This window comes from Delphinus delphis, chromosome 2, assembly GCF_949987515.2.
Source record: "Delphinus delphis chromosome 2, mDelDel1.2, whole genome shotgun sequence".
Lineage (NCBI taxonomy): Eukaryota > Metazoa > Chordata > Mammalia > Artiodactyla > Delphinidae > Delphinus > Delphinus delphis.
The window spans coordinates 1,089,006-1,112,072 of NC_082684.1; the positions used below are offsets into that span (position 1 = coordinate 1,089,006).

Genomic DNA, 23,067 nt, shown 5'->3' on the forward strand with positions numbered 1-23,067 from the left:
TTCCCCGTCCTTTGTTTGCACATGCGCAAGCACAGCAAAGAACTGTCTCTACTCTGTCTTTCCATGTTTGGTGGCCTCTTCAAAGCAGCTGGTCTCCCTTTGTGTGAGTGCCCGCCCCTTCCTGCAGCATCTCACTAGGATGTCCAGCCACAGGTCGTCCTTGGTGGGGGGAGGAGCCGCTATGACTGGGGCATCACCTTAAAGACGGGTGTGAAAGATGCCTCTGCCCTTGGGAAGGGAATGCCCCCGAGTGGGTGTGAGAGAGGCCCTGACACACACTTCAGTCCTCAGGGTCTTTGGTTCTTGCTGTGCGGGAAGAGCTGGCCCTACAGGACTGAGGGACCCAGGGGACAACCGCGCACTTGCAAAGCAGAGACTGAGGCGTGCCCAGGAAGTCGGCTGTGAGGGTCAGCAGAGCTGCGGCGCCGCCCACAGCCCAGGGCAACTAGACACCCAGGCTGGGCTGTGATCCGGCTGAAGGCAGCTGCGGCCCCCTCAGAGCCACCTCCCGCCACCAGGTGGGTCCCAGGAGGTGGGGCCGGGCCCACGCTGCCCGGTCTCTGTCCCTCCGGGTGACACGTGGGGCTGGGGCTTCCATGTGCTCTCAGGTCAGTGGGCCCCATGGGCCCTGACGGATGGGTGCCTGGGCCACCGCACAGTGCCCGCCCCCGCCCGCAAGGCGGGCAGGCCTCCCGGGGCTGGTCCTCGGCCGGCCAAGGTGCTGGACAGAGTCTGGAGGAAAAGGGCGGTGCCAGCAGGGTGGTGGGGGGAGGGAGAGAAGAGGAAGGGGGCGGGGAGATGGCGCCCTAGGGGGGCGTTGGCCACGTCCTCCCTGGGGTTGACCTGAAGAGGCAGACTCTTCGGGAGACCTGGCGGCACGGGGTGCTGGGCCTGGGCCCTGGAGGGCAGGGATCACATGAGCATGGGGTCAGGGCCAGGGCTGAATGGACACAGGCCCTGGGACAGAAGGCTGGCATGGGGGCCGGGGACAGGAAGATGAGCAGAGCACCCTGGGAACGGGAGAGCAGGGGCAGCAGGGGCCTCCCCGGGGCGGGCGGGGGGGGGGGGGTCATTCAGCAAGGCCCACCTGAGCACACACTACGGGGGGGGGAGGAGCAGGGGCACGGGCTCTGCCGTGGGGTCAGGCTATGCCGGGACACCGAGGTCAGGGAAGGCGTGCTGGGGGGTGAGGAGCCCCCGTATCCCGACACCCCTGGGTTTTGTGAGTGACGAAACAAGCGACATTTCGGAAAGTTCACAGAAAGCTGGTTTTGCAGATAGTTTTACACACAGGCCCGCAGGGCATTCCCACCGACAGGAAGGTCTCACGATTAATGCCCCCCAGGGGCTGGGGGGGGCAGCCTGCCCAGCACCCCCCAGTCGCCACGCAGGGGAGGGAGCTGAGGGTCCCCCGAGGCCCCGCTCCCGATACTGCCCCAGGAAACCTGGCCAGCACCTGCGCCCAGCCCCAGACAAAAGACCTCAGCCCACCCAGCTTCGGAGCCTGGGCTCCAGGTGGTGGGGGCAGGGCCTCCGGGCGGGGGTGGGGGGGGGGTGGGGTGGGGAGATGAGGCTGCAGAGAGCACAAAGCCTCCGATTCCTCTTTGGGAGACTGGCCACCCCCACATCCTGCGTGTGGGACGCCGGCCCTGCTGCCCCGGGGCACTGGGGTCCCAGAGGAGCAGGGCGGTGCCTCCTTTAAACCAAACTCCCTGCGCTTCCTTCAGCTGCGGGGGAGGGGAGGGCAGCGGCAGGTGGCGGGTGGGGACTGGCTCCCTGATGGCGCAAGGCCACAGGGTCCCCAGGGCCCCACGTGGGCCAGGAGCGGGGGAAGGGCAGTCCCCACCGGGGGCTCACCAGGCCTTGGGGTCTGGAGATGGCTCCCCACCTAAGCAGGACCCCAGGCGGGTGGGCCCCTGAGCCCCTCCCTGGGCCCCCGCTGGAGTCCAGCCAGGCAGCGTGAGGGTCAGCGCTGGTGAGCCCTGAGGCGTCCGGCTCTAACTTTTCCCCACCCTGGGAGCTGTAACTGCTACAGCCATGTCTGGGGGACAGTCTGGCAAAGCTACCTCTCTCCTTTCCTATTGCAGTAGCATGTATACAACGTGAAATTTGCCACCTTCAAGGAACCAGTCCAGGGGCATCAGGCGCATTCACGCGGTTGTGCCACCACGCCCACATTCCGTAACTCTTCATTTCGTAAAACAAACTCTGTCCCCATTCAACACTCACTGCCCTCCCGTCCCCCAGCCCGCGGCCCTACCTTCCTGCTTCCTGTCTATGAATCCGACTGCTCTAGGGACCTCATACGAGTGGATCACACACGATTTGTCCCTCTGTGACTGGCCCACGTCACTCAGCATGTCCCTCCATGATGCAGCCTGTGTCAGGACCCCTTCGTTTTCAGGCTGGGTCATCGTCACCACATGGACTGATGAGCACAGTCTCAGCGCATGCGAACTGTGCTGCTAGGAACATGGCGGGGGGGCGGGCGGGAGGAATATCTCTTGGAGACCCCGCTTTCAGTTCCTTCAGGATACTCGCCCGGACGTGGGACTGCTGGGTCTGGGGGCAGCTCTATCCACTGTTTTACACAGAAGATGCACCATTTTACATTCCCACCAACAGTGCACAAGGCTTGGCTTTAACTTCTGATTAAAAACCTCTGCTAAAGGACTTCCCTGGCGGTCCAGTGGTTAAGACTCCACTCCTCCAATGCAGGGGACATTGGTTCCGTTCCTGGTCGGGGAACTAAGATCCCACATGCCACATGGGGCGGCCAAGAAGAGAAAAACAAAAACAAACAAATGAAAACCTTTGCTAAGAGGGACTCTTCCTCAACAGGGCTCCCCAACCCTAAGAGGAAAGCAAGGCTGTCTCACCCAACTGCTCCAGGCCCACCAAGAGCGCGGGGGGCCCCACAGCAGGACCTCACCCCCTCCCTTGCTCGCCCCCCTCAGGACGGAAGCGACAGGGCCAGTCACAAGCAAAGACATCTGAGGAGGGGACTGTCCCCGCCTGGGCCCGCCTGCCGCGGGGGGAGGCTCTGCGTGCTCTGGCAGGGCAGCGACCTTCCCGCATGGCCTGCGGAGGGCAGCTCTTGGCCGCCCTGTGGACAGAATGGACAGAGCACAGGGCCAAGGGCAGCGGGAGGACCGGCGGTGGGTGGGGGCTCCTTCCTGAAGTAGCGCCAAGACACCCCTCGCTCCACACGCAGCGCCCACGGTATCTCCTCGCCGTCTCCGTCCACCTCTGTTTCCGCTCCGCTCCCCGCGACAGCTGCTCAGCTCGCACTTGGCTCCTGCGCCGAGCCCGTCTGCGTCTGCCGTCCAGCTGGGCGATCCGGAGCGTCCTGTCCCCGCTCCACGGGTGCAGGGCCGTGCTGTGGCTGACGCTTCCTGCTGACCGTCACTGTCGGACCTGGATGCCGGCGTCTGCTCGCATCCAGAGCGGGCACGACAAGGGCTCTGGGCTCCGCCCCGGTGCCTGTGCCTCCGCCCTCTGGAGAATCTGAGGGCTGGGCCTGTCCTGGGCTCCCCTGCAGCGGGCCCGACCCGGTGGTCCTGGGCCCCCACGTCCTCCTTCTCCTGGGCCTCCCCCCAGGTCTCTGGCCACTCCTCGTCTTGCTGGCTTCAGAAGGAGGCAGGAGTGCCCCTCTGCATGCCAACCACCATCTTTGCCACCTTGGCTCTTCTTGACATTTTCACTCTAAAATTAAAAGTTCCAGCCCAACGCGTAGTCCTTTCCGAAACACGGCCCGTTCCCTCCTGACTGCCCAGGGGCCGATCCCAGGCCCCCCGCCCCGGGCTCTACCTATCTCCTGGAAGCCCCTCAGCCTGCTCGCCACCCGACCAGCCCCCCAGGAGGACCCTGCCCTGTCCTGTGGCCGCCAGCCGGTGTGGAGGCGCCTTGCAGAAAGAGCCCAGTGACTGGCTCTGTCCAGCCTCCGGGAAGGCCCTAGAGACGTCCTGCACTCCCAGCCCCGGGCCCAGCACTTGGGGCCCGGCCCCGCCCTGCTGACTGGCGCCCCAACATCAGGGAGCTCCGTATCCCACCTCGTCCCACCTCACCCCCCTCTCACTGATGGTGCTCAGGTGGGAAGTGTCTGTCCCAGATCACCGCGCATCCCCTTAAGCAGGGCTGAGTTCCGCAGGGATGGGACCAGGTCCGGGGCCTAGGACGGCACCTGGTGCACCCAGGTCCTCGGAGGAAGGGGGCCAGATGTGCCCAACGTAGCGGCTCCCCCAGCTCCTCGAGACACAAACTCTGCCCGAGACGGGAAACGTGGACGTTACTGCAAGCAGACTCAGAGACGGGACAATAGATGCGGGAAAGGAGCCGCGATGCCGACAGAAGACAAAGGACTAATGTCCCAAGTACAAAGGCGCCTACAGAGGAGCAGCAGAAAGACAATCAACCCACAGAAATGCGGGCGACGGCGCAGAGGCGACTCACAGGCGTGCAGACCCGTAACCCACGCCGCCCTGGGGCTCCAGAGCCTTCCGGGGCCCGCGGGTCGCCGCCCGCCGCCCGCCGCCCTGGCTTTTATGAGGAAAAGCTCAAGCTCCACAGAAAGTTGCAGCAAGAGCTCAGCAAACACCCCCCCGCCACCAGCCAGGGACCCCGCCCCGTGGGCACCTAGGCTTTGGGGGCGACCGGGCTGAGAGCGAGCTGGGGCATCAGGACGCTAAGCGAGGGGCCGTCGCCCGCGGCGCCCTGTCCTCTCTGCTGTCGGCGGCCTGCCTGGCTGGTCTCCTCGGATCTGGAACCGTCCCTGGCCCTCCTCCCTAAAACCTCTCCCACTGTAGTAAAGCGTGTACGATGTAAAATCGACCATTTCAACCGTGCTCAAGCACACACACCACCAGCGGCATTCAGCACTGGCGACGCTGAGCAAGCGTCCCCTCTAACTCCAGGACCGCGACATCAGCCCACGGGGCCCCGCCCGGCCTGACGTTCAGTACGAGGGGCTCACACGTGTGGCTCCTCTGAGGGGCGCCACGTCCTGGGTTCACCCACCCGGTAGGTGTCGGGACAGCACTGGGCCCTCCGGGCAGCCGCCCTGAACACGCGTGTGCAAGCGTGAGTGCAGCCCCTGTTCCTCTTCTTCTGAAAGAGTGATGTGCTGGCCACGTGGCGACGTGGCCGGGCCTTTAGAGGGGTCGCAGACCGCTGCCCAGAGTGGCCGCCCCACCACAGTCCCGCCAGCAGCACTCAGCTTGGGCGCAGGGCGACCACACGGGCCACGAGGGGCTGGCTGGGTCCAGACCCCAGCACAGCGTGCAGCCCGCGACGCACGAGGAGAGCGCCCCCCGGGCTTCCCAGGGCCGGGCTGGCCCTCCGAGGAGGACCCTGACTCTCCCGTTTTTCTCCCGGCACCCAGGACGTCAGCGGTTAAACCGGGGCCACGTGCGGGCCTGCCTCTGTGGCCCCACATGCGCTGGGTGTTCTGTGGGAGGGAGAACTAAGGGGCCTTCTGTCTCCAGGAGCTGACCCTGTCTGCACGGTCCTGCATCTGCCCCGGTGGGAGCGGGGGCCCTGCGGCGGCAGGTGGCCACGCGGCCCCCACGCCCGGCCTGCCCCCCTGGGACGGGCCGGCCCACACACGGCACCCTGGGGGCTCAGGCTCCAGGCCCACGCAGCTTGGTCACGGCAGGGCCGCAGGGTGAGACTGGGGCACCCGGAGGCCTGGAGGGTTCTCAGGGGCAGAGCCTGCTGGGGGCCAAGGGCTCCAGTTGCACCCGCATCCCGAGCGCTGGTCACCTTCCTCCGGCAGCCTGAGGCGGCTGCCAGCTCTCGCTGGCCCAGCTCAGCTTTCTCTGCTGATCGAGCCTTATCTGGACATGGCTGCTTCCTGCTAATCAGGAGAGAAGGTCAGAGGTGCCTTCTCAGCTTCCCTGCCAGCCGTGTGGGGCTGGGATGGCCCTGCAGGAAGCAAGGGACAGTCAGGCACCCCAACACCAAGGCCGGGACCCCTGGAAGGGGTCACTGTGAGCCCACCTTCCTGCCCCAGCAGAAGCTAACCTGCGACGGGGGCCAGGGCACGGGCAGGAGGGGGCAGAAGAGCCAGTCCCTCCAAGGGAGTGGTGGGTGTTGCGTCAGAGGCCAGCATGGCCACACGCTGGACAAGCCGGCCGGTGGGTGGGCCGGGCTGAGCACGGGTACCCGGTAGAGGCCACATGGGCCCAGGCGCCTGCAGAGAGCACCCTGTGTCCACAGCAGGGAGGGCCGCCCCAAGGGGGCTGGGCAGACAACACTGGGACACACGCATAACCTCAACACAGGGCCCAGGACCCAGAGAGCTCCAGCCAGCCGGCCACAAGGCTGTTACACGTGAGAGCCGTCAGCCATCCCAGGACCCGGGCCTGGCCATCAAAACCTCCTTCCTTGGGCCTTCTGGGCCTCTGTGCCCCGCCTGAGTGACCAGAGGCCCTGGGCACGCGGGTACACCTCACTAGCCACTGGAGGGGAGCCCCGCACTGTCCTGGTCGCGAGGGAGACGGGGTCCCCAGGCGGGAAAGAGCCCCTGCCCAGCACTTTCCTGCGGGGGGGGCCCTTCCTCGGCCAGGCCAGCACAGGGAAGCTGGGTGCAGAGGACGGCGCAGGCCACAAGCACCTTGGTTGGGCCGCATGCCCTCCTGCACAGCCTGCCGGCTGGACCGCGCCACAGGGGACTTCAGGGACCAAGCAGTGGCCCCGCTCAGCCTTGCTCCAGGCGGGAAGCTGTGGTCCAGGTGACTCACAGCCGGGACAACAAGGGCCCAGCTGGCCGCAAGCCCTACGGTCTGCCTGGACAGAGTGAAGGCGATGGCCTTCCTCCTGCTTCTTTGCCAAAATCTACCCAACTCCTGCCCCACTCCCAACTTCCCAAGGGGTGGGGGGGGAGATGGGAGGGCACACTCGGGGGTGGCCCTGGAAGGAGGCGGCCCGTTCCCCGGCTCCTTTAACATTCAGCTTTCCCCAGGGCTCAGAGAGACCACCCTGGCCTCGCCCCAGCCCGGCCTGTCCAGGCGCATCCCCAGGCCACACCAGCAAGCAGCCAGCGCCTTCTCTCTGGGGACCCCGAGTCCCCAGGCTCCCTCCAGGCAGCACAGTCCAGGGACAGGCACCCACGAGGGCTGGCGGAGCGAGGCCCACGGTGACGGGAGAGCACCTGGGCCGCGTGCGCTGACAAGCAGGGCCGCCGTGGGACACCGTGCCGGGGCAGCCTCTGGTGGCCCCGCAGTGGGCAGGCTCACGGAAGGGAAAGAGCACGCCCCGCTGGGTGCGGAGTGCGGCCGTCTGGGGGAGTTCAGTGCCGCCAGGTTGTCAGACAACGGGGTGTCGGGAGAGCCAGAGCAGTCAGGGCGGGCGAGGTGGGACGTGCGCCTCTGGTGTCTCACAGCAGGTGGTCTACAAGGACCCGACAAGCTCCAGGTCCCAGGCTGTGGGCACGCTCCACTGCAGGCCCACTGCCCACAGGCACCGGGTCTGGGGAGGGCACGGAGGGCAGCAGCCACATGCACCCTGGAAGCGTCTGTGAGGGGAGCAGAGTGTGTCCTGCCCCAGGTGCCCCTGAAAACACTGGGGGCACAGCGGGGGCTACAGGCTATTGTTTCCCCCAAATCCATATGTTGAAGCCCTAAGCCCCACTGTGATGCTATCAGGAGGAGGGACTTCTGGGAGGTGATGAGGTCAGGAGGGTGGAGCCCTCGTGAATGGGGTTAGTGCCCTTGTAAAAGGGACCCCAGGGAGCTCCCTCACCCCTTCCCCCAGTGAGGACACAGGGAGACACCATCTATGAACCAGGACACAGCCCCCACCAGACACCAGACCTGCTGGCACCGAGACTTTGGACTTCCAGCCCTCGGAACTGTGAGAACTAAATGCTGTTCAAGCTGCAGGCCTGTGGCACTTTGCTACCCGCCTGAGCTGACAGCAGGGATGGGGCTTGAGCCTTCTCGGAGGACTTCTGCTCTGCCCCAGACAGGGCGCGTCTAGGGCTGAACTTCTCACTTAGCAATCAAGACCCGCTCCTCGGCAGGGGGCCACAGGGGCTGCTGTTCAGCAGGAGACTGAGCCCTTAGCACCTGCGCCCAGGGGCTGGAGCCCCCAGGAGGAAGCCTGGACGCCAGACCAAGACCTCCACCCGCACCTCCTCCAGTTTGCGCCACGTGGCTCCCTGCAGAGGCGCCTGCCCCGGGAAGCCCGGGAGGCCCTGGGGGCTGAGCAATCCCACCATCTGAGGGCCGGGTGCAGTGCCCACCGGGCTTCACCACGGCCGCTGCGGCCAGGAGAGGGGCGGCACAGCCAGGGCTTCTGTTCAGGGGCTCCTGTGTGCCCCGGGGGGCTGCCCACGTGGCCCAACCACGGAGCTGAGGGTAGCCCCTCATGGTCAGAGCTGGCACTGGACGCTGCTGGGCGCGGCTCTCGCCAGGAAGGGCGACTGGAGACAGAGGAGGGGAAGCAGGACATCCGACCAGACCCCAGATGAGAATTCCTCCAAAACGAGCTGGGCAGACACTGAGTCCCAAGGAGGATGAAGTAAAAATGTGATAATAAAGACACCCAGACGTGCCAAATCCAAAGAAAAACACCTCCTAGCAACCAGAGAGCACACGCCGCCCACAGGGGCACCGCTGGCAGGCCCACCGCACTCGTCAAAACCACCAGAGGCCAGGGCACACAGCCCCAGCGGCCCCTCCGTCCCCGGGATGCGAGGACCGAGCGGGCGCCTGGGCGGAGCGGAAGGCGCGTGGAGGCGGGCCCCCTTGTGAGCAGGCGTCTGGAACGGGGGGGGGGGGGGGGGGGGGGGCGGGAGAGGGGTGCAGAGCCCACTCGGCAAGGCCCTCACTTGCCTGCGAGGGAAGGAGGGACGCTGGTTTCCCGTCAATGCTGGGAATTCTCACTTTTCAAGCACACGCTAAAGGAACTTGAAAACAGATTTCCTGGAGGGGGTAATAAAGAAAACTCAATCAATCTTCACCAATTTCCAAGGAATAAGTGACCAAAAATAGCAGAGGAAGAGCAAAACAAAGAAAGAATGATAACAGAAAGGAGCAGCAGGCTGACGTCACGGACTGGGCGGGCACGCGGCACCCGACGGGGCATAAAGCGGGATCCGGGTGAAGGGGACAGAGGTGGTGAAAGGGCTAGTCACCAGGAGGCTGAGCCACGCGGCCCTGCCCCCATCACCGGGGAGGGAGGAAGGCCGCGGGTCCCAGCTGGGGGGCTGGCCGGGCGAGTCACGGAGGCCAGCGCAGGACGCGCCTCAGCTGGGACGGATGCCCCAGCCAGCGGAATCCCAGGAACCCACGTCCCTCCTCCTCCCACGGACACAGCCTGCAGGCACCCCACCTCACCGGGGCCTCGTCCTGTCTCCAGGAGGCCCCACGCTCGGACCTCCTGTCGGACCGCCGCCCATCTTCCGGCCCACGTCCTCTAGCGCTGGACCCACTGTGGGTCACCCCAGGCCAGCCCCCAGCCTAGCACCCCATCTCCCTCCCTCTGGTCCCTCCTGGGGCACCCAGTTCACCAATATTCTCCACCTGAGATGCTGGACACAGCCCCGGAGAACCCCTGGCACCACCTGGCCACCCAGGTCCGCGACACGGACGTCTGGCCCCCAACCTTCCCGGGCCACCCTCCTCCCTGGACCAACACCTCACATCCCCCTCCGCCCCACCTCGCTCCATTGCTCGCTCTGCTGAGAAACAGGGGTGACCTGAGGAGAGCTGCTTCTCACAGCAGCCAACACACGGCCATTCCTCCCGGTACCCCCCCATCGCGGCACCCCCCCCCCGAGTCCCCCCAGCTACTGCTGCTCCCTCCTCTCCAAAGCAGGCTCCAGACAGGGTCCGTGCTCACCACACACCTCAATCCCAGCAGCTGGCCCTCCTGGAAACGCTGGGTCTTGGGCCCTGGCTGTCTGCTGCCCCGGAGCCCCAGGTCCCTCTTCTCAGCCACACCACTGCCCTCCGTCTGGGCAGGCACTGGCCACACCAGGGCTGTCACCAGGCGAGGGGTAGGGTCACACTGAGGTCGGGCCGGCGATCAGACACACCAGCCCCCCAGGCTCGGCCACTCCCCACCACGGGCACAGCGGTCACCCCTGGGGGCCCCCGCTTCCCTGGTGGGAAGCCACCACTGCGTCTGCTCAGGTGGGTCCTGCCTCATGGCCTGTCCTCCACAGAGAGGCCCGAGACCCCAAGACACAAGGGGGCGGGGCTGGTGCCAGCTGGAGCCTCCCCCCACCGGGTGTGGGTACGGACGCAGGGGTTCACCCTGAGTTCCCTCTTCCAACAGCAGAGGTCCCAGCCCCGCTCGGTGGAGAACAAGGTCTCCTCCCTGAGACAGGCACCAGGTGCACCTGCTCTGAGGTAATGCAGCCGCCGTGGACCCACAGGCTTGCTCTCAGTGAGGGCGTCCCCAGGGGACGCTGCAGGGGTCCCTGCTGTGCCCACACAGAGGGCCGCCTGGACCACGCCCAGCCATCGCGAGAAGCACGCTGAGTGGTCACAGGCTCTGAGGAGACCAGAAGGCTCCTGCCACTTGCCCCGCCCCACGCTGGTGCCTCCAGGGGGTGCTCAGGCCCCCAGGCCCCGATGCACTGCACCACAGAGGCTGAGCCTGGGGGCCAAGCACCCTAGACTCCCCCAGAGCTCCTGGAGGCCCGGGGTCCCCTCCCCAACCACGTCCGGTCCCCAGGACCTCCAGCAAATCTCAAACGTCGATGGAAATGCCAAGTCAGGCACGCGGGCGTGAGAGGTGACGCGAGGGTCTGGTCGGGGCCACGCGGGGAGGGGCTGCAGCCCGCCAGCCGTGCCCAGGGCCCCTACAAAGCACAGGCGCTCCTCCCCGGAGGCCTCTGCCCATCACCTGGCTCCACGGCCTTCTCCTTCACAAAGCAGCGCACAGCAGCGCCACGGCCGCCCGCCTGGGGAAGGGGGCGCGGGTCAGCCTCGAGAGGCCTCCTGGGGGCGGCCCACAGCCGGCTGAGCTAGCTCGGGAGGAAACAGCTGTGTAACATCCTAGCTTCACCTGAGTTAACTCCACAGCAGGGGGAGGAAATTCAACTAGAGCCCTGGACATCTGTAATGCTCTACTGCTACGAGTTTCCCAATTTCCCTCCCGCAAGGCTCTGGGTCCGGGTGAACCTGACACCCTTTCTGTCTAGGTCAGTAACATGCAAAAATGGGGCTACCAGGCTGCATGTCTCACTGAGAAAGGTTCTCATCTTCACTCTACTCTTAAAGGGAATTGGAAAGACCCCCGAGTAGGAGGGGATCCCCAAGGAACTCTCTTCTAAACGGTCTGACCAGACACGTCTTTTTATTCCTAACACAAACAGCTTAACTGGAAATCCCACTTACACTGTTGCCCACTGTGCCCTCCTTTAAAGGAGCTGGTTTTCAGCAGGAAGGCGCTGGGCTGGGGCCTGCGCAGCCGCCCTCTCTCGTCCCACGGCCCACGCACACTGCCCCAGAAACCTTCTCTGCAGAAGGACAGCAGCGCTAGGGCCTACCTTGGGTACAGAGCACGTGCGGATGGGAGGCCCCAGCTTTCCAGCGGCCGTCCCCGAGCAGCTGCTGTAGCAGCTGCCCCCTCCCCGAGGCCTCTGTCTGCTGAGTCAGGCCCAAGGCTCTGGGGGAGGGCGGCTTTTCTGCCAGGCGTTGTCCCCTTTTCTCCAGGAGGCAGATGTGAAAGGGGACAGAGGTGTGGCGTTCTCTCCGCGGGTCGGGAGAGGCCTGGCTGCACAAGGCCTCCCTACAGACTCGCTCCTCCCGCTGGGGAGGTGGGGGGGTCCCCATCTGTGCCGCGCTTCTCCCCTAGAACGACCTCCACCATCGCCACAAAGCTGGCGTGACACCGAGACTGTGGGTGACCCCAGCACGGCCCGAGGGGCTCAGGTGCAGTGGTCCTATCTCCGACCCCGTCACTAATACTAATAAACAAACGTCTGAAGCCTTCGATGACCTGCCAGAGGCAAGCCCACAGGCGGGTGTTGGCGAGCTGCGGCTGGGGGGGGTGGGGGGAGACATAAGAGCCCCCCCCCACCGCCCAAACCCTGACGGTCAAGGTCCCGTGTCCCCTGCGGGGACCTGCAGCGGGGCACCCCCATCAGCTCTGCCTCGGCCGCTTTGGCACAAACCCAGGACAACGGCCTGCAGGGCAAGCACAGGGCCGTGCTCACAGCGTGACCAGCCGAGGGCCCGAGGGCCGAGTGGCTGGTGGGGGAGCCGGGTCCCTGTGCCACTCGGCATCTGTGTACAGCCCACCACCCGCCTGGCCCCAGGGGCGGTCCTTGGTTGGCCCTGATGGACCCAGACGTGTGCCTCTCCTGCGGCCTCAGGCCGTTGCCGCCGGACTCTCAGCCTGGGAAGCCCTCATTCTGAGTGGGGCCCCAAGCCCCCCCCCAGCTGGCAGCTCAGTCTCGCCCCATTCTCACCCCTCTCCCAGGGGTGGGCGCCCAGCGCTGCATCGACAATCACAGCGTTTGGAAACATGCTCCACACGCAGCTCATCTCCTGCCACAGCCGGGCCGGCCAGGGGCACGCAGTTCGGGGTGTGGTGACTGTCACTCTCCATTAACTTGTCAAAGCGTGACAACTCTTAAGTCACGCTGCAACCAGTTAAAGCAGAGAGTCCGGAGCCCGAGCGGGAATAAGCAAGAGACAGCGTGCTCCTGTTGGGGTGGGGGCAAGCACAGCGGGGGCACAGACGGGGGGCACCCCAGAGGGACCCTGACCGGGAGCCGGCAGCAGTGTCCTGGCCATGGGCTTGGTCACAGGAGCCCAGAACCCAGGACAGGTCTGAGCAGCCAAAGCTCACCCTGCCCTCGCTGCCTGGCGCATGCAGCCTGGACGGGTAGGGCGGGAGGGCCCTGGGCCACCACAGAGCGTGGAACGGCCACGTGCCCTCCACTCCCTCCCGTGACCTGCCACGGGGCACCTCCGGGTGGCTGTACCCAGCCGGCCCCTTGGCGGAGCTCAGAGAAGGAACCGAGGGGGCGCCCAGGGCAGCACCCCAGGACACTCGCCCCAGCACGACACCTGTCTGAGGCACTTTCGGGCGCCTTGGAGATGCACCGTGTCTGCTCCCAGACAACAGGGACCAGCCTTGTGTGAGTCACGACACCCCCGAGCAGGGGGAGCCCCCACCTGGGTTCAGAAGCAGGGATGTGGGTGCTGGTTGCCAGGGGCCCTAGGGTGGTGACAATGTCCTCCGAGGCCTGAGGACACCTCCACAGAGCCAGCCCTCACACGGCGGCACCTGAAGCCCCACATGCAAACTGTGCCGGAAAGCCTCATCCCATCCTGTCTGCATCTAAAAGTAGGAAGATCCTGACTGGCCGTGATCCGATAAAAGATGACCCACCATCACTGCCGCGAGGTCGGCTGCAGGACTTGAAAACGAGGCTCCGGTTAAGGGGAAGATGCCAGTGTCCCAGCTGTCAAGGGTCCAAGGCTCCTCACTAAGGGTCTCCCAATGGGGACGCAGGCCCTACAGAGTAAAGTGGGCAAAGACGAGGGAGCCCAGCGCCAACTGGAGGAACACGCAGCCCGTGCAGGTGATGCGGGGCAGAGGCGGTCGGAACCCAGGCCGCCGAAGGCCACAGCCACATCTGACCAGAGGGCAGTGCCTCTGTGGGCCAACTCCCCGTCAACAGGGTTCCACCTTCAAGGGGGCAGAGACGCCCAAGCCCACGCTGCTCTCCTCGGGACTCACGGTGTGTGTAGGGCTGCACGTCCTGGCAGGGAGTGGAGGGAATCGCCCCACGGACAGCGGAAACGGAGCCAGCTGATGGCCAGGACGGGAGACAGGAGAGGTGCTTCTCTTCCTGCCAAGGGCAAGACCTGGTGTGTCTGCCCAAGGAGAAGAGGCCGGGCCAGGCTCCTTGTGACACCTCCCAGCCGCTCCACTCTGTCCTGACCACTGTGGGGCGGTGGTCCTCACTGCTGGTGGACCTGAGCCCCCCGTGCAGACACTGCTCGTCCCCGTCCCTCTGCCATCCCTCCCCATCCTCTCCTGCCATCCGGACAAAGGTGCCCTGTGGCCAGGCCACCAGGAGCCTCCCTTCTCAGAACGGTAGCTGGATGCTGCCCCGCACCAGGGAGGCGTCGTGCTCTGGCTGGGGAGATGAGGAAAGGCTGGTGGGGGCGGCGGGGCCCGGCTGGCTGCCTCGCGTCTGGCAGGAAGAAGGACAGACGCGCCCGGTCCGCAGCACCTCCCACCACCTCGTGGCTGCAGAAGCGCCCCCAGGGCCCGTTCTGGCCCATCCATGCAGAAGACCCCAGACCTCGGCCTTGACCTCCAATGGGAAGAGCTACCAGGCCAGCAGAGCTGGGCGCTGCGTGTCCGCTGCTGCTGAGAAGGGGCTCCTGGAGAACGCGCACGTCTCACCCCGGAAAGCACAGAGCACAGAGCGCTGCCTTCTCCGGGGCGGGCGGGGGCCCCGCGGGCTGGAGACACTCAGGAGTAGGAAGTGCTTTACTAGAAATTCCGTTCTTCAGGACGGGCTGTCCTCACATGCATCACAGCCCTCTGCAGAGTCCTCCCTGGCTGAGGACACATCGTGGCAACGCACCTCCAGGGCCGGGGGGAACTCAGCTTCCGCGTACGCTCACCCGTCTGCAGAGTCCTCCCTGGCTGAGGACACACCCGAGGCAATGCACCTCCAGGGCCGGAGGGAACTCAGCTTCCGCGTACGCTCACCCGTCTGCAGAGTCCTCCCTGGCTGAGGACACATCGTGGCAACGCACCTCCAGGGCCGGGGGAACTCCGCTTCCGCGTATGCTCACCTGCTATTTTTAGGGCTTCTTTCAGGGCCACTGTCTAACAGCCACAAGAGCGGCCAGGCGCAGGCGGCAGGGGGGAGCCAGCAGCTCCCACATTCACCGCCCGGCGCATCCTGCAGCCCAAAATACCCAGCAGCAGCAGGAATGACAACTGCGAGCCAGTTCCCACCGAGACCGGAAGCTGAGGGGCCCGGTCTGGAGCGTCCGATGAGACTCGGTCGTACTGGCAGGAGGACACACGGGACTGGTGGGGCCTGGGTGGGACAGCAGCGCCAGGCCGCTCAGCGTCAGGGCTGCCCCGTCCTGCCATTCCCTGCGTGCCTGCCCCTGAGCACCCCCATCTCTGTGATGGGTCACTCTGGCCACACCAAGTGATGCTCGGGCCCCTGAAGGACCCTGAAGACCCAACCATGATGCCTCCACATGCCCGTCATTGCTCCTGACTGCAGAGCAACTCTCTGGAACAGTCCCCCAGCCCCACCCACCTGCTCCCAGACGCCCTTCGTCATCCGACCCTCCTGGGGCGGGATGCTGGGCTTGCTGGGGAGAGGGAGAGGGGAGCTTGTTTTGGAGCCCAGATCCCGCGAAGAGAGGGACAGGCAGCGGGGCGACTGAGGGGCCCCACCTGGTTGATGGGTCACTAAGCATCACATGAGATGACACCTGCCCCCCGTGGCCAATTCCTTCCGCACGAAAGCCAACTCGGGAAGACGATACGTTTACAGCACTGCGCCCACGGAGGGCTACTGCCCACCTCGACACCTGCCGGAGGAGCAGGCCACCGCCCAGGTGTGCACCGGGGCTGGGCACTGCCCGGCACAGGGCGGTCAGGGGGCGCTGAATGGAGCCACGCTGACTCCAGCAAGGGGCCAGGCCTCCCCCAGAGATGCCCAGCCCGCAGGCCTGGATAGCTGGGGTCAGGTGCCTCAGTCTCTCCCTCGACGCGGCTCGCAGCGCTCAGAAGCTGCCGAGTCCTAGCCCACGCTCAACCCCGCTGCTGCCCTCCCCGCCCCGCCTCCCCCGCCCACACGTCCAACCAGACCTCCGCCCCCAACAGATTGGTGACTCCCCAGACCTCCAAACGAAGCCCAGGGTCCTGAACACGGCATCCTGTTCAACCACAGGCACGCGCCAAGTGCCACTCTGTGCCCGCTCTGCCCACGGTGGGGGACGGCCGATCCCGCCTGCCCCGCACACCCTCCTGCAGGCCGGGGTGCAGGGGGACGCGGACGCGCCTCTGCAGAAAAGAGGGCTGAGAACTGGCCGCTGAAACAGGGACGAGCAGAGACTGCCCGGTGGCCGGTTTCAGTGACATCAGAGGGAAGGGCTGCCAGAGGGCCGGCGTGTTCCGGGGGCGAGCAGACAGACAGGAGGAGATGACTACTGCAGAGAAAGTGCCTGAGAACTTCCCGGAACCAATGAAAATCACCACCCCACAGAGGCAAAAAGGCCAATGACCCCAACTCAGGCACAGCAGAGAGGTGACTGCAGAGCCACTAGGGAGAAAGGACAGAACTTCCAACCAATCACAGCTGACTGGCACTGACCTCTCAACAGCAGAACTGAGAGCCAAGTCGGGGGAGATGCTGCCCGGGACCCTACAACCGGGAGGACACCCTCCAGGACGAGGGTAAACGTTTTCAGATACACTGAAAGAACAGTTAGTTATCTGCAGATCCTCACTGAAGAAAACCCTGAAGACGCATTTTCCGACACAAGGAGAAAAATGATTCCGAGTCCAGAGATACAAAAAGAATAAAGAAAAGAAAGTGGTGAGGTCTTCCCTGGTGGCGCAGTGGTTGAGAGTCCGCCTGCCGATGCAGGGGACACGGGTTTATGCCCCGGTCCGGAAAGATCCCACATGCCGTGGAGCGGCTGTGCCGATGAGCCATGGCCGCTGAGCCTGCGCGTCCGCAGCCTGTGCTCCGCAACGGGAGAGGCCACAACAGTGAGAGGCCCGCGTACCGCAAAAAAAGAAAAAGAAAGTGGTGAGAGTTTTGAGATTAATCAAGTATTAACAATATAAAGAAAAAAAAACAATATGAAGTAATAATAACCTCACATGGGCTAAAAAAGAAGACAGTTAAAATACTCTAACAAAAGCATGTATACGTGAAAGTGTTGGGTCAGAATAATGTGCTCTAAGGTCCCGGTGTTGTTCAGGAAGAGAATTTACAACTAACTTTAAATTGTAACAGCAAGTACGCAATTTACAATTTATATGGTAACCAGTGAAGAAGTAGTAGTGACAAGTTTCAAACTAATAGAAAGGGAAATAGAATAAGAAAAAAAAACGCAAAATAAGATATGACAGAAAAGAGAAAGAAATGTAAAAAATGTAGGACAATAATAAGCACAAAAATAAAATGGTAGACCTGAGCCCAAATATCAGTAATTTAGATAAAGGACGACAGACTGAATGTCCTATAGTTAGAAAATAAAGACTGTCAGATCGAATGAAAACGAAATCTAGATCGTGCCAAACAACCAAAGATACGTGTAACCTGTAAAGATACAGGAAAGTTTAAAGAAACAAGGTGGGCAAAGATATGACAGGCAAATATACCCAAAAGAAAGCTCAGAGAGCTACACTGTTACCAAATCTTTGCTCTGATGAAAAGCACTGTCAGGTCAGGAGTGAGACACGCTGACCAGTTCAAACACCGGGAGGGATTGCGATTCTAAACAGGATGTACCTAATGACAGAACTCCAGGAGAAACAGACAAAGCCAAGTATGACCTAAAGGAACAGGTATCAAACATGACACTGCCAAGTGCCAAACACATGACCCTTTTCAGGACAGACAGAACGTGTATGAACACTGACTTCAAACAGGGCCACAGAGTAAGTTCCAAAGCATCGTAAGGACCTGGTGTCATACTGACCACCCTCTGTGACAACAACATAACTAAGTTAGAAATGAACAATAGGAAAAAAGAGAAGAAGTGAATTCGGCCATGGAAAAGCAACTAAGGAAAAAACCATACGTTTGGATATTAAGAAACTTTGAAATACCCCATCATGCCAAAGAGAGAATAATGGAAATTTTTAAAAAGATTTTTAAACTGAAAGATTTTATATATAAAAGCTTGTGAAACGCAGCCAAAGCATTACTTATTTTGTATTTATAAAATCTTATGTGAAAGGAAAGGAGAAAAAATAATGAGCTATTTAAAGAAATTAGAGCATCCAAAAAATTAATTAATTAATTTAAAAAGGGCTTCCCTGGTGGTGCAGTGGTTAAGAATCCGCCTGCCAATGCAGGGGACACGGGTTCAAGCCCTGGTCTGGGAAGATCCTACATGCCACGGAGCAACTAAGCCCGTGTGCCACAGCTACTGAGCCTGTGCTCTAGAGCCCGAGAGCCACAACTGCTGAGCTCACATGCCACAACTACTGAAGCCCACGTGCCTAGAGCCCATGCTCCACAACAAGAGAAGCTACCACAATGAGAAGCCCATGCACCACAACGAAGAGTAGCCCCTGCTCGCCGCAACTAGAGAAGGCCCGTGCACAGCAACGAACACCCAACACAGCCAATAAATAAATAAATCAGAACAGGAACATAAAAATAAAAATAAAGAGCATAAGCGGAAAGAAATAAAGATACGAATATTCATTTTTTAAAAAAATGATGAACCCTTGGTGAGATAGATCAGAGTGTGGATGTCCACGTGCAGAAATAGTCAACACCAGGAATTAAAAAGGGACAGCTCTAAAGGTCCTGCAGACATAAAAAAAAAAAAAAAAAGAATATTACGAACAACTTTTTGCCAAAAACTTGAAAATCTGGACGAAATGGACAAATTCCCAGAAAACTATATTTCCGAAACTAACTTAAAGTGGGGGTGTGTGTGTCCTACAATCATTAAAGAAATGGAGCCAGGAGTTACACTTGCCCCAAAGCAACTTCAAGCTCAGGTGTTGTACTGGTGATTTCTCCCACACATTCAAGGAACAAACAATTCCTGTTCCACACAAACAATACCATGCAACAGCTCTTTCTGCAGGATATCTTGGCACCAAAATCTGATAAGGGCAGCAGATGAGCAGGAGATTACAGACCCGAGACAGAGATGCAAAAGTCCTAAGCAAAATCTGAATCTCAGTCTACCCATGTACAGGAAGGGGAACACGGCATGACCACGCTGGTATTTTTCTAAGAGTGAAAGGTTACTTTAATGCTAGAAAATCCATTGACGTAATTTACTGCATCAGTCGTTAAAGGAGAAGCACCATGTCAGGCTCTTGATTATACCCAACACCCACGCACAACAAGTGCAGAGCGAGACCCCAAGGAGAAACTATCGTGCAGCCACCAGAATGGCTGGAATTGAAAAGATGGTAACGTGCACAGAACGTGCACAGAACGGCTGGCGGCCATGCAAGGTGGTGCCACCACTTCGGAAAGCCCGCAGTGTCTTCAGAGTTGACACACCCCCGCCTCCCCTGCGACCAGCCATCCTGAAGAGAAGAGCAAACGCGGCCCAAGCCCTCACCCTGGATGGCCACAGTGGCTCTGAACACATCAGCTCCAAAGGAAATGACCCCAACACCCACCGGCAGGAGCAGGTTCAAACCACGTGCGGATGCCACCAACGTGGAGAGGGAGCCGCGGGGCTGCCGTGCGCGATGCCCGGGGCACCTGGCCGGTGGGGGAGCCTGGCCCCGAGCGCTCGACACTCATCCGCGGGTGACGGAGACATCCTCGTCCTGCGGGCAGTGGCGGACCCGGGCACGCGGCTGCCAAAGCTCACGCTTCCAGCTGAAGGCCCTTCCGCGAGTGTGAGCTCACCCTCTGTGGCCGGCAGAGGGCGCCAACAGGAGGATGTGGAGAAATGTGAACGCGCAGTAAGCCTGTGGAAAGATGTCCGACCCCGCGAAATTAATTCATAAGCCTCCACAGGAAGGAAAATTAAGGGGCAAGTGCAAGGGTCCAAAATGCCCCAGACCCCGCTGAAGCTGCGGGCGGCGGGGGAGGAGGCTGCTTTGGGAATCCCAGCAGAGGGGCAGGGATAGGAAGACGCCAGGGCCGGGGGTCACTGGGAAGGGGTGCTGTCCACTCCCTCGAGGAAACCCACGAAACCGAGCCTGCCTCTGTCACAGCCCCGTGGGCCTGGCACCAGCTGCTGGGAAGAGCAGAGAGCTCTCCCGCCACCACCAGGAAGGAAAGACCACAAGACAAGACCAAGGCCAACGCCGGGTGCACCTCAGGAGGCATCACAGACCTCGAAAAGACAGCCAAGAAGCGTGCATCATCAGAGGAGGGTGGTGTCAACACACTGCCGAAAAAGGATTACCAGTCCCTAAAACGCTGCTGAGACTCAAGTAGGGGGGAAAGAAAAAGGAGAAAAAATTGGCAAAAGAAATGAACAGGAATTTCGCTGATGAGGAAGTACAAATGGCCCACATCAGTAATCAGATAAATTCAAATTAAAACCACAATACCATTTCACACCCACCAGATTGGCAACAATTGAAAGTCAGGCAGTGCTGGCAAGAAGGCAGAGCAGTGGGGATGCGGGGGGGGGGGGGGGGGGTTGGGAGGGGGGGGGGTGGGGAGGCCGGAGCTGGCATAACCGCTCTGGGAAGGCTCCTGGTGGTGACGCCCAGCACACGCCCCCCAAGCCCTACTGCCTGCGGCAGAGGGCCAGTGCGAGAATGCCCGCCCACGGGGTGCATTCATAACTGGCCCAAAGCTGTGGACAGCCACAGGTCCCCCCACAAAGCAGAGACACGTGCTGCTGTCTTACAGGGAACACCACGCCGCAGGCACAGACAGCAGCTCGATGCCGCTCAGAAACTTAGAGACCGGGCAAGAGGAGACGTGCAAACGGACAGAGTGGAATCCCTTCTACATAAAGTCTCCGAGCGAGCGGAACGAAGAACAGCCTATCCAAGGAGGCCTGCTCGGGGGTCCAAGCCGGGGGGCCCGGGTGCTGCGGGGAGGGCCGCGCCGGGGCGCAGAGGGGCTGTTCTGTGCATCCGACCCCTGAGCTCTGCGCCTGCCCACCCCGACGGCTTCTCAGCCCCACGCCTACAGAGCAACCCGCCAGGCCCCGCCCCCCGCCCCCCACCCAGGCAGAGCCGGGGACCTCCAGCACCTAGCGCTGCACGGCCCCGCCCCCGCCCTCCCCACACACCCACCAGAGTGGGCTTCCTACACCAGCTCCGCGGGGGGCCGACTGGGCCCCTCGACCACGCAACCCCTGCCCACCTGCCACCTCCCTCACCTCCCTCTGGTCAAAACTTCGGTGGTCTTTCGGGGCACCCCAGGAAGCTGCTGAAGAGGTGCAGGAAGGGGGGCAAGCATGCCCTCAGGGAGCGCCGTGAGGCGGCAGCCAGCGGGGGGGAGGGGTGACGACGCAGGGGTGACAGACAGGAGAAGCATGGTGGGGAAGGTCCAGGATGACCTTTGGCTGTGGCGCCCGACACTGGGCCAAATGCCAAGACGGGAAGTTGGAGGGGGTGGGAGGCCAGGCCTGGGGAGGTGCCCCTGAGACTTCCCAAACAAGAGGCAAGCAGGTGGGTCTCCCTCGGACACCACAACCTCCCAAGGCCCCACACAGGTCTGGGAGCACCCATCTTTTCACTCGGCACAGCCAATGCCCTGAGCCACCAGCCTTGTGCTCGGGAGGGCAACCCTGGCACCCGGCGCCCTTTGCGTCCCCAACACCTGGCTCGCACACCTGTTGAAGGAGCTGTGGCAGAGCACACCCCCCTCGGTACACACTGGCCACTTCCTCTGGTCCCGCCAGGGGATCTCCCCAGGGAGAGCTTTTCCCTGCCACCCCCCTGCAGCCCTAGTGGCCTGGTGTCCATTCCAGAACCAGGCCCTGGTGTGAGTTTGTCTCTCTTCCCCCTCAGCCTGGGAGCTTCCTCAGCAGGGACCATTGAATCAGGAAGAAACCCGCAGAGCTTCAAGCTGGCAGGAGGAGCAGGGAAGCGACAGGCCTGAGTAGAGTCGGGATGGCCATGGCGCTGTCCCGTGGGTGAGCCTCGTCCAGCTGTACCGCTGGGGACAGGGCAGTTCCCCCCAAGTGGAAAGGGCAGCATCTTTTGCAATGGCAAAATTAACAGTATGATGTAAGGAGCAGTGTTTATGTACAAGGAAGTCCCTAAATTACACAGCACAGTGCAAACAGGCAAGGGGCAGATACCCCCCGCCAGCAGGACAGGGGGGTACGGCCAGACCCTCAAAAGGACGAAGGATGAAGGAATAAAATTGTGGTCCCAGGTCCCAGATCTGTGTGTCCTCTGGACACTGCGTGCCCTGAGTGACTCCCAGGCCACTCAGGCTTGACAGTGTGGCTGGACGCAAAAGGAAATCTATGGTACCCGGTGGAGAGAGGAGACACCCTGAGTCAACTCCACCGTCACCGCATCGGTAGGCAGGTGCAACGATGCCGGTTGGGAGCCAAACCAGGTGTGCGCCTCAGAGAGCCTCGGGGGACCGCGGGGCCTGAGAAACCCGGGGCCACTTCCTCCGCTGCACGGGACCAGGACCTCAGGGACCATCCACGCATCAGGGGTGGTCCGCACGGAAGGCGCGTGCCCGAGGTGGGGCGCAAAGGCGACGGCCCGGGGTGTGGGTCCCGAGTGGGGATCCCAGAGTGAACGGTTCCGGGTGGACTGTCCCGGGTGGGGGCCCCGGGTGCAGGTCCGGGGTGGCCGGTCCCGCGTGCAGGCCTCGGGTGGGGACCCAGGCGCGAGGTCCCCTGTGGCCGGTCCCGGGTGGCCGGCAGGTGCGCGCGGGAACAAAGCGGCAGGCGGGCGGCGGCGTACCTGGGCACGCAGCTGGGGCTGGAGCCGTCCACCTCCCAGGTGGCGAACAGGTTCATGGGCACCGGCGTGTTGAGCGCGGCGGGCGCGCCGGCCAGGCCCAGGCGGCCCCGCTCGGCCATGGCGCCGGCCCCGCCGCTCCCTCGGCGGCCTGGGCTGCGGCCGGGCCGCGGACGCGCGGCGGGCGAGCGGGCGGGCCGGGCGCGCGGAGGGCGGCGGCGCGGTCACATGGCTGCAGGGCGGCGGGGACAGCCGGGCGGGCGTCGGACAAGCCCGCGGGCGGCGACCAGGCTGCGGCCGCCCCGCCCCGCCCGCGCGCGCCCCCACCGTGCTCCCCCTCCCCCGACCGCGCCGCCGCCGCTGATTGGCTGGGCGGGCGCGCGCTCGCCGCTTCGGGCCCAATCACGGCCTGCGGAGGGCTCACCGGAAGTGAGATTCGCGCGCCCCCCCTCGAGCCGGCGCCCCCGGAGGCGCCCCAGCCCGCGGCCCGCGGGAGCGCGCGTCCGCGCC

General features: G+C 62.8%; 1 protein-coding gene across 5 annotated transcripts in view; it reads right to left on the bottom strand.

Annotated features, from left to right (window-relative positions):
- The window catches only part of PACS2 (phosphofurin acidic cluster sorting protein 2), a 61,094-nt gene extending 38,312 nt beyond the window's left edge, over window positions 1-22,782 (bottom strand). Inside the window, exon 1 of one of the 5 annotated variants that reach the window (XM_060003804.1) lies at window positions 22,561-22,754. In XM_060003804.1, the coding sequence (XP_059859787.1) occupies window positions 22,561-22,679 (119 nt within the window). In that variant the 5' untranslated portion in view covers window positions 22,680-22,754. Of the gene's footprint in view, window positions 1-22,560 lie in introns of all 5 variants that reach the window. The other 4 variants (XM_060003803.1, XM_060003806.1, XM_060003805.1 and 1 more) reach the window with 4 other exon arrangements.
- Window positions 22,783-23,067: the final 285 nt, after the last annotated feature.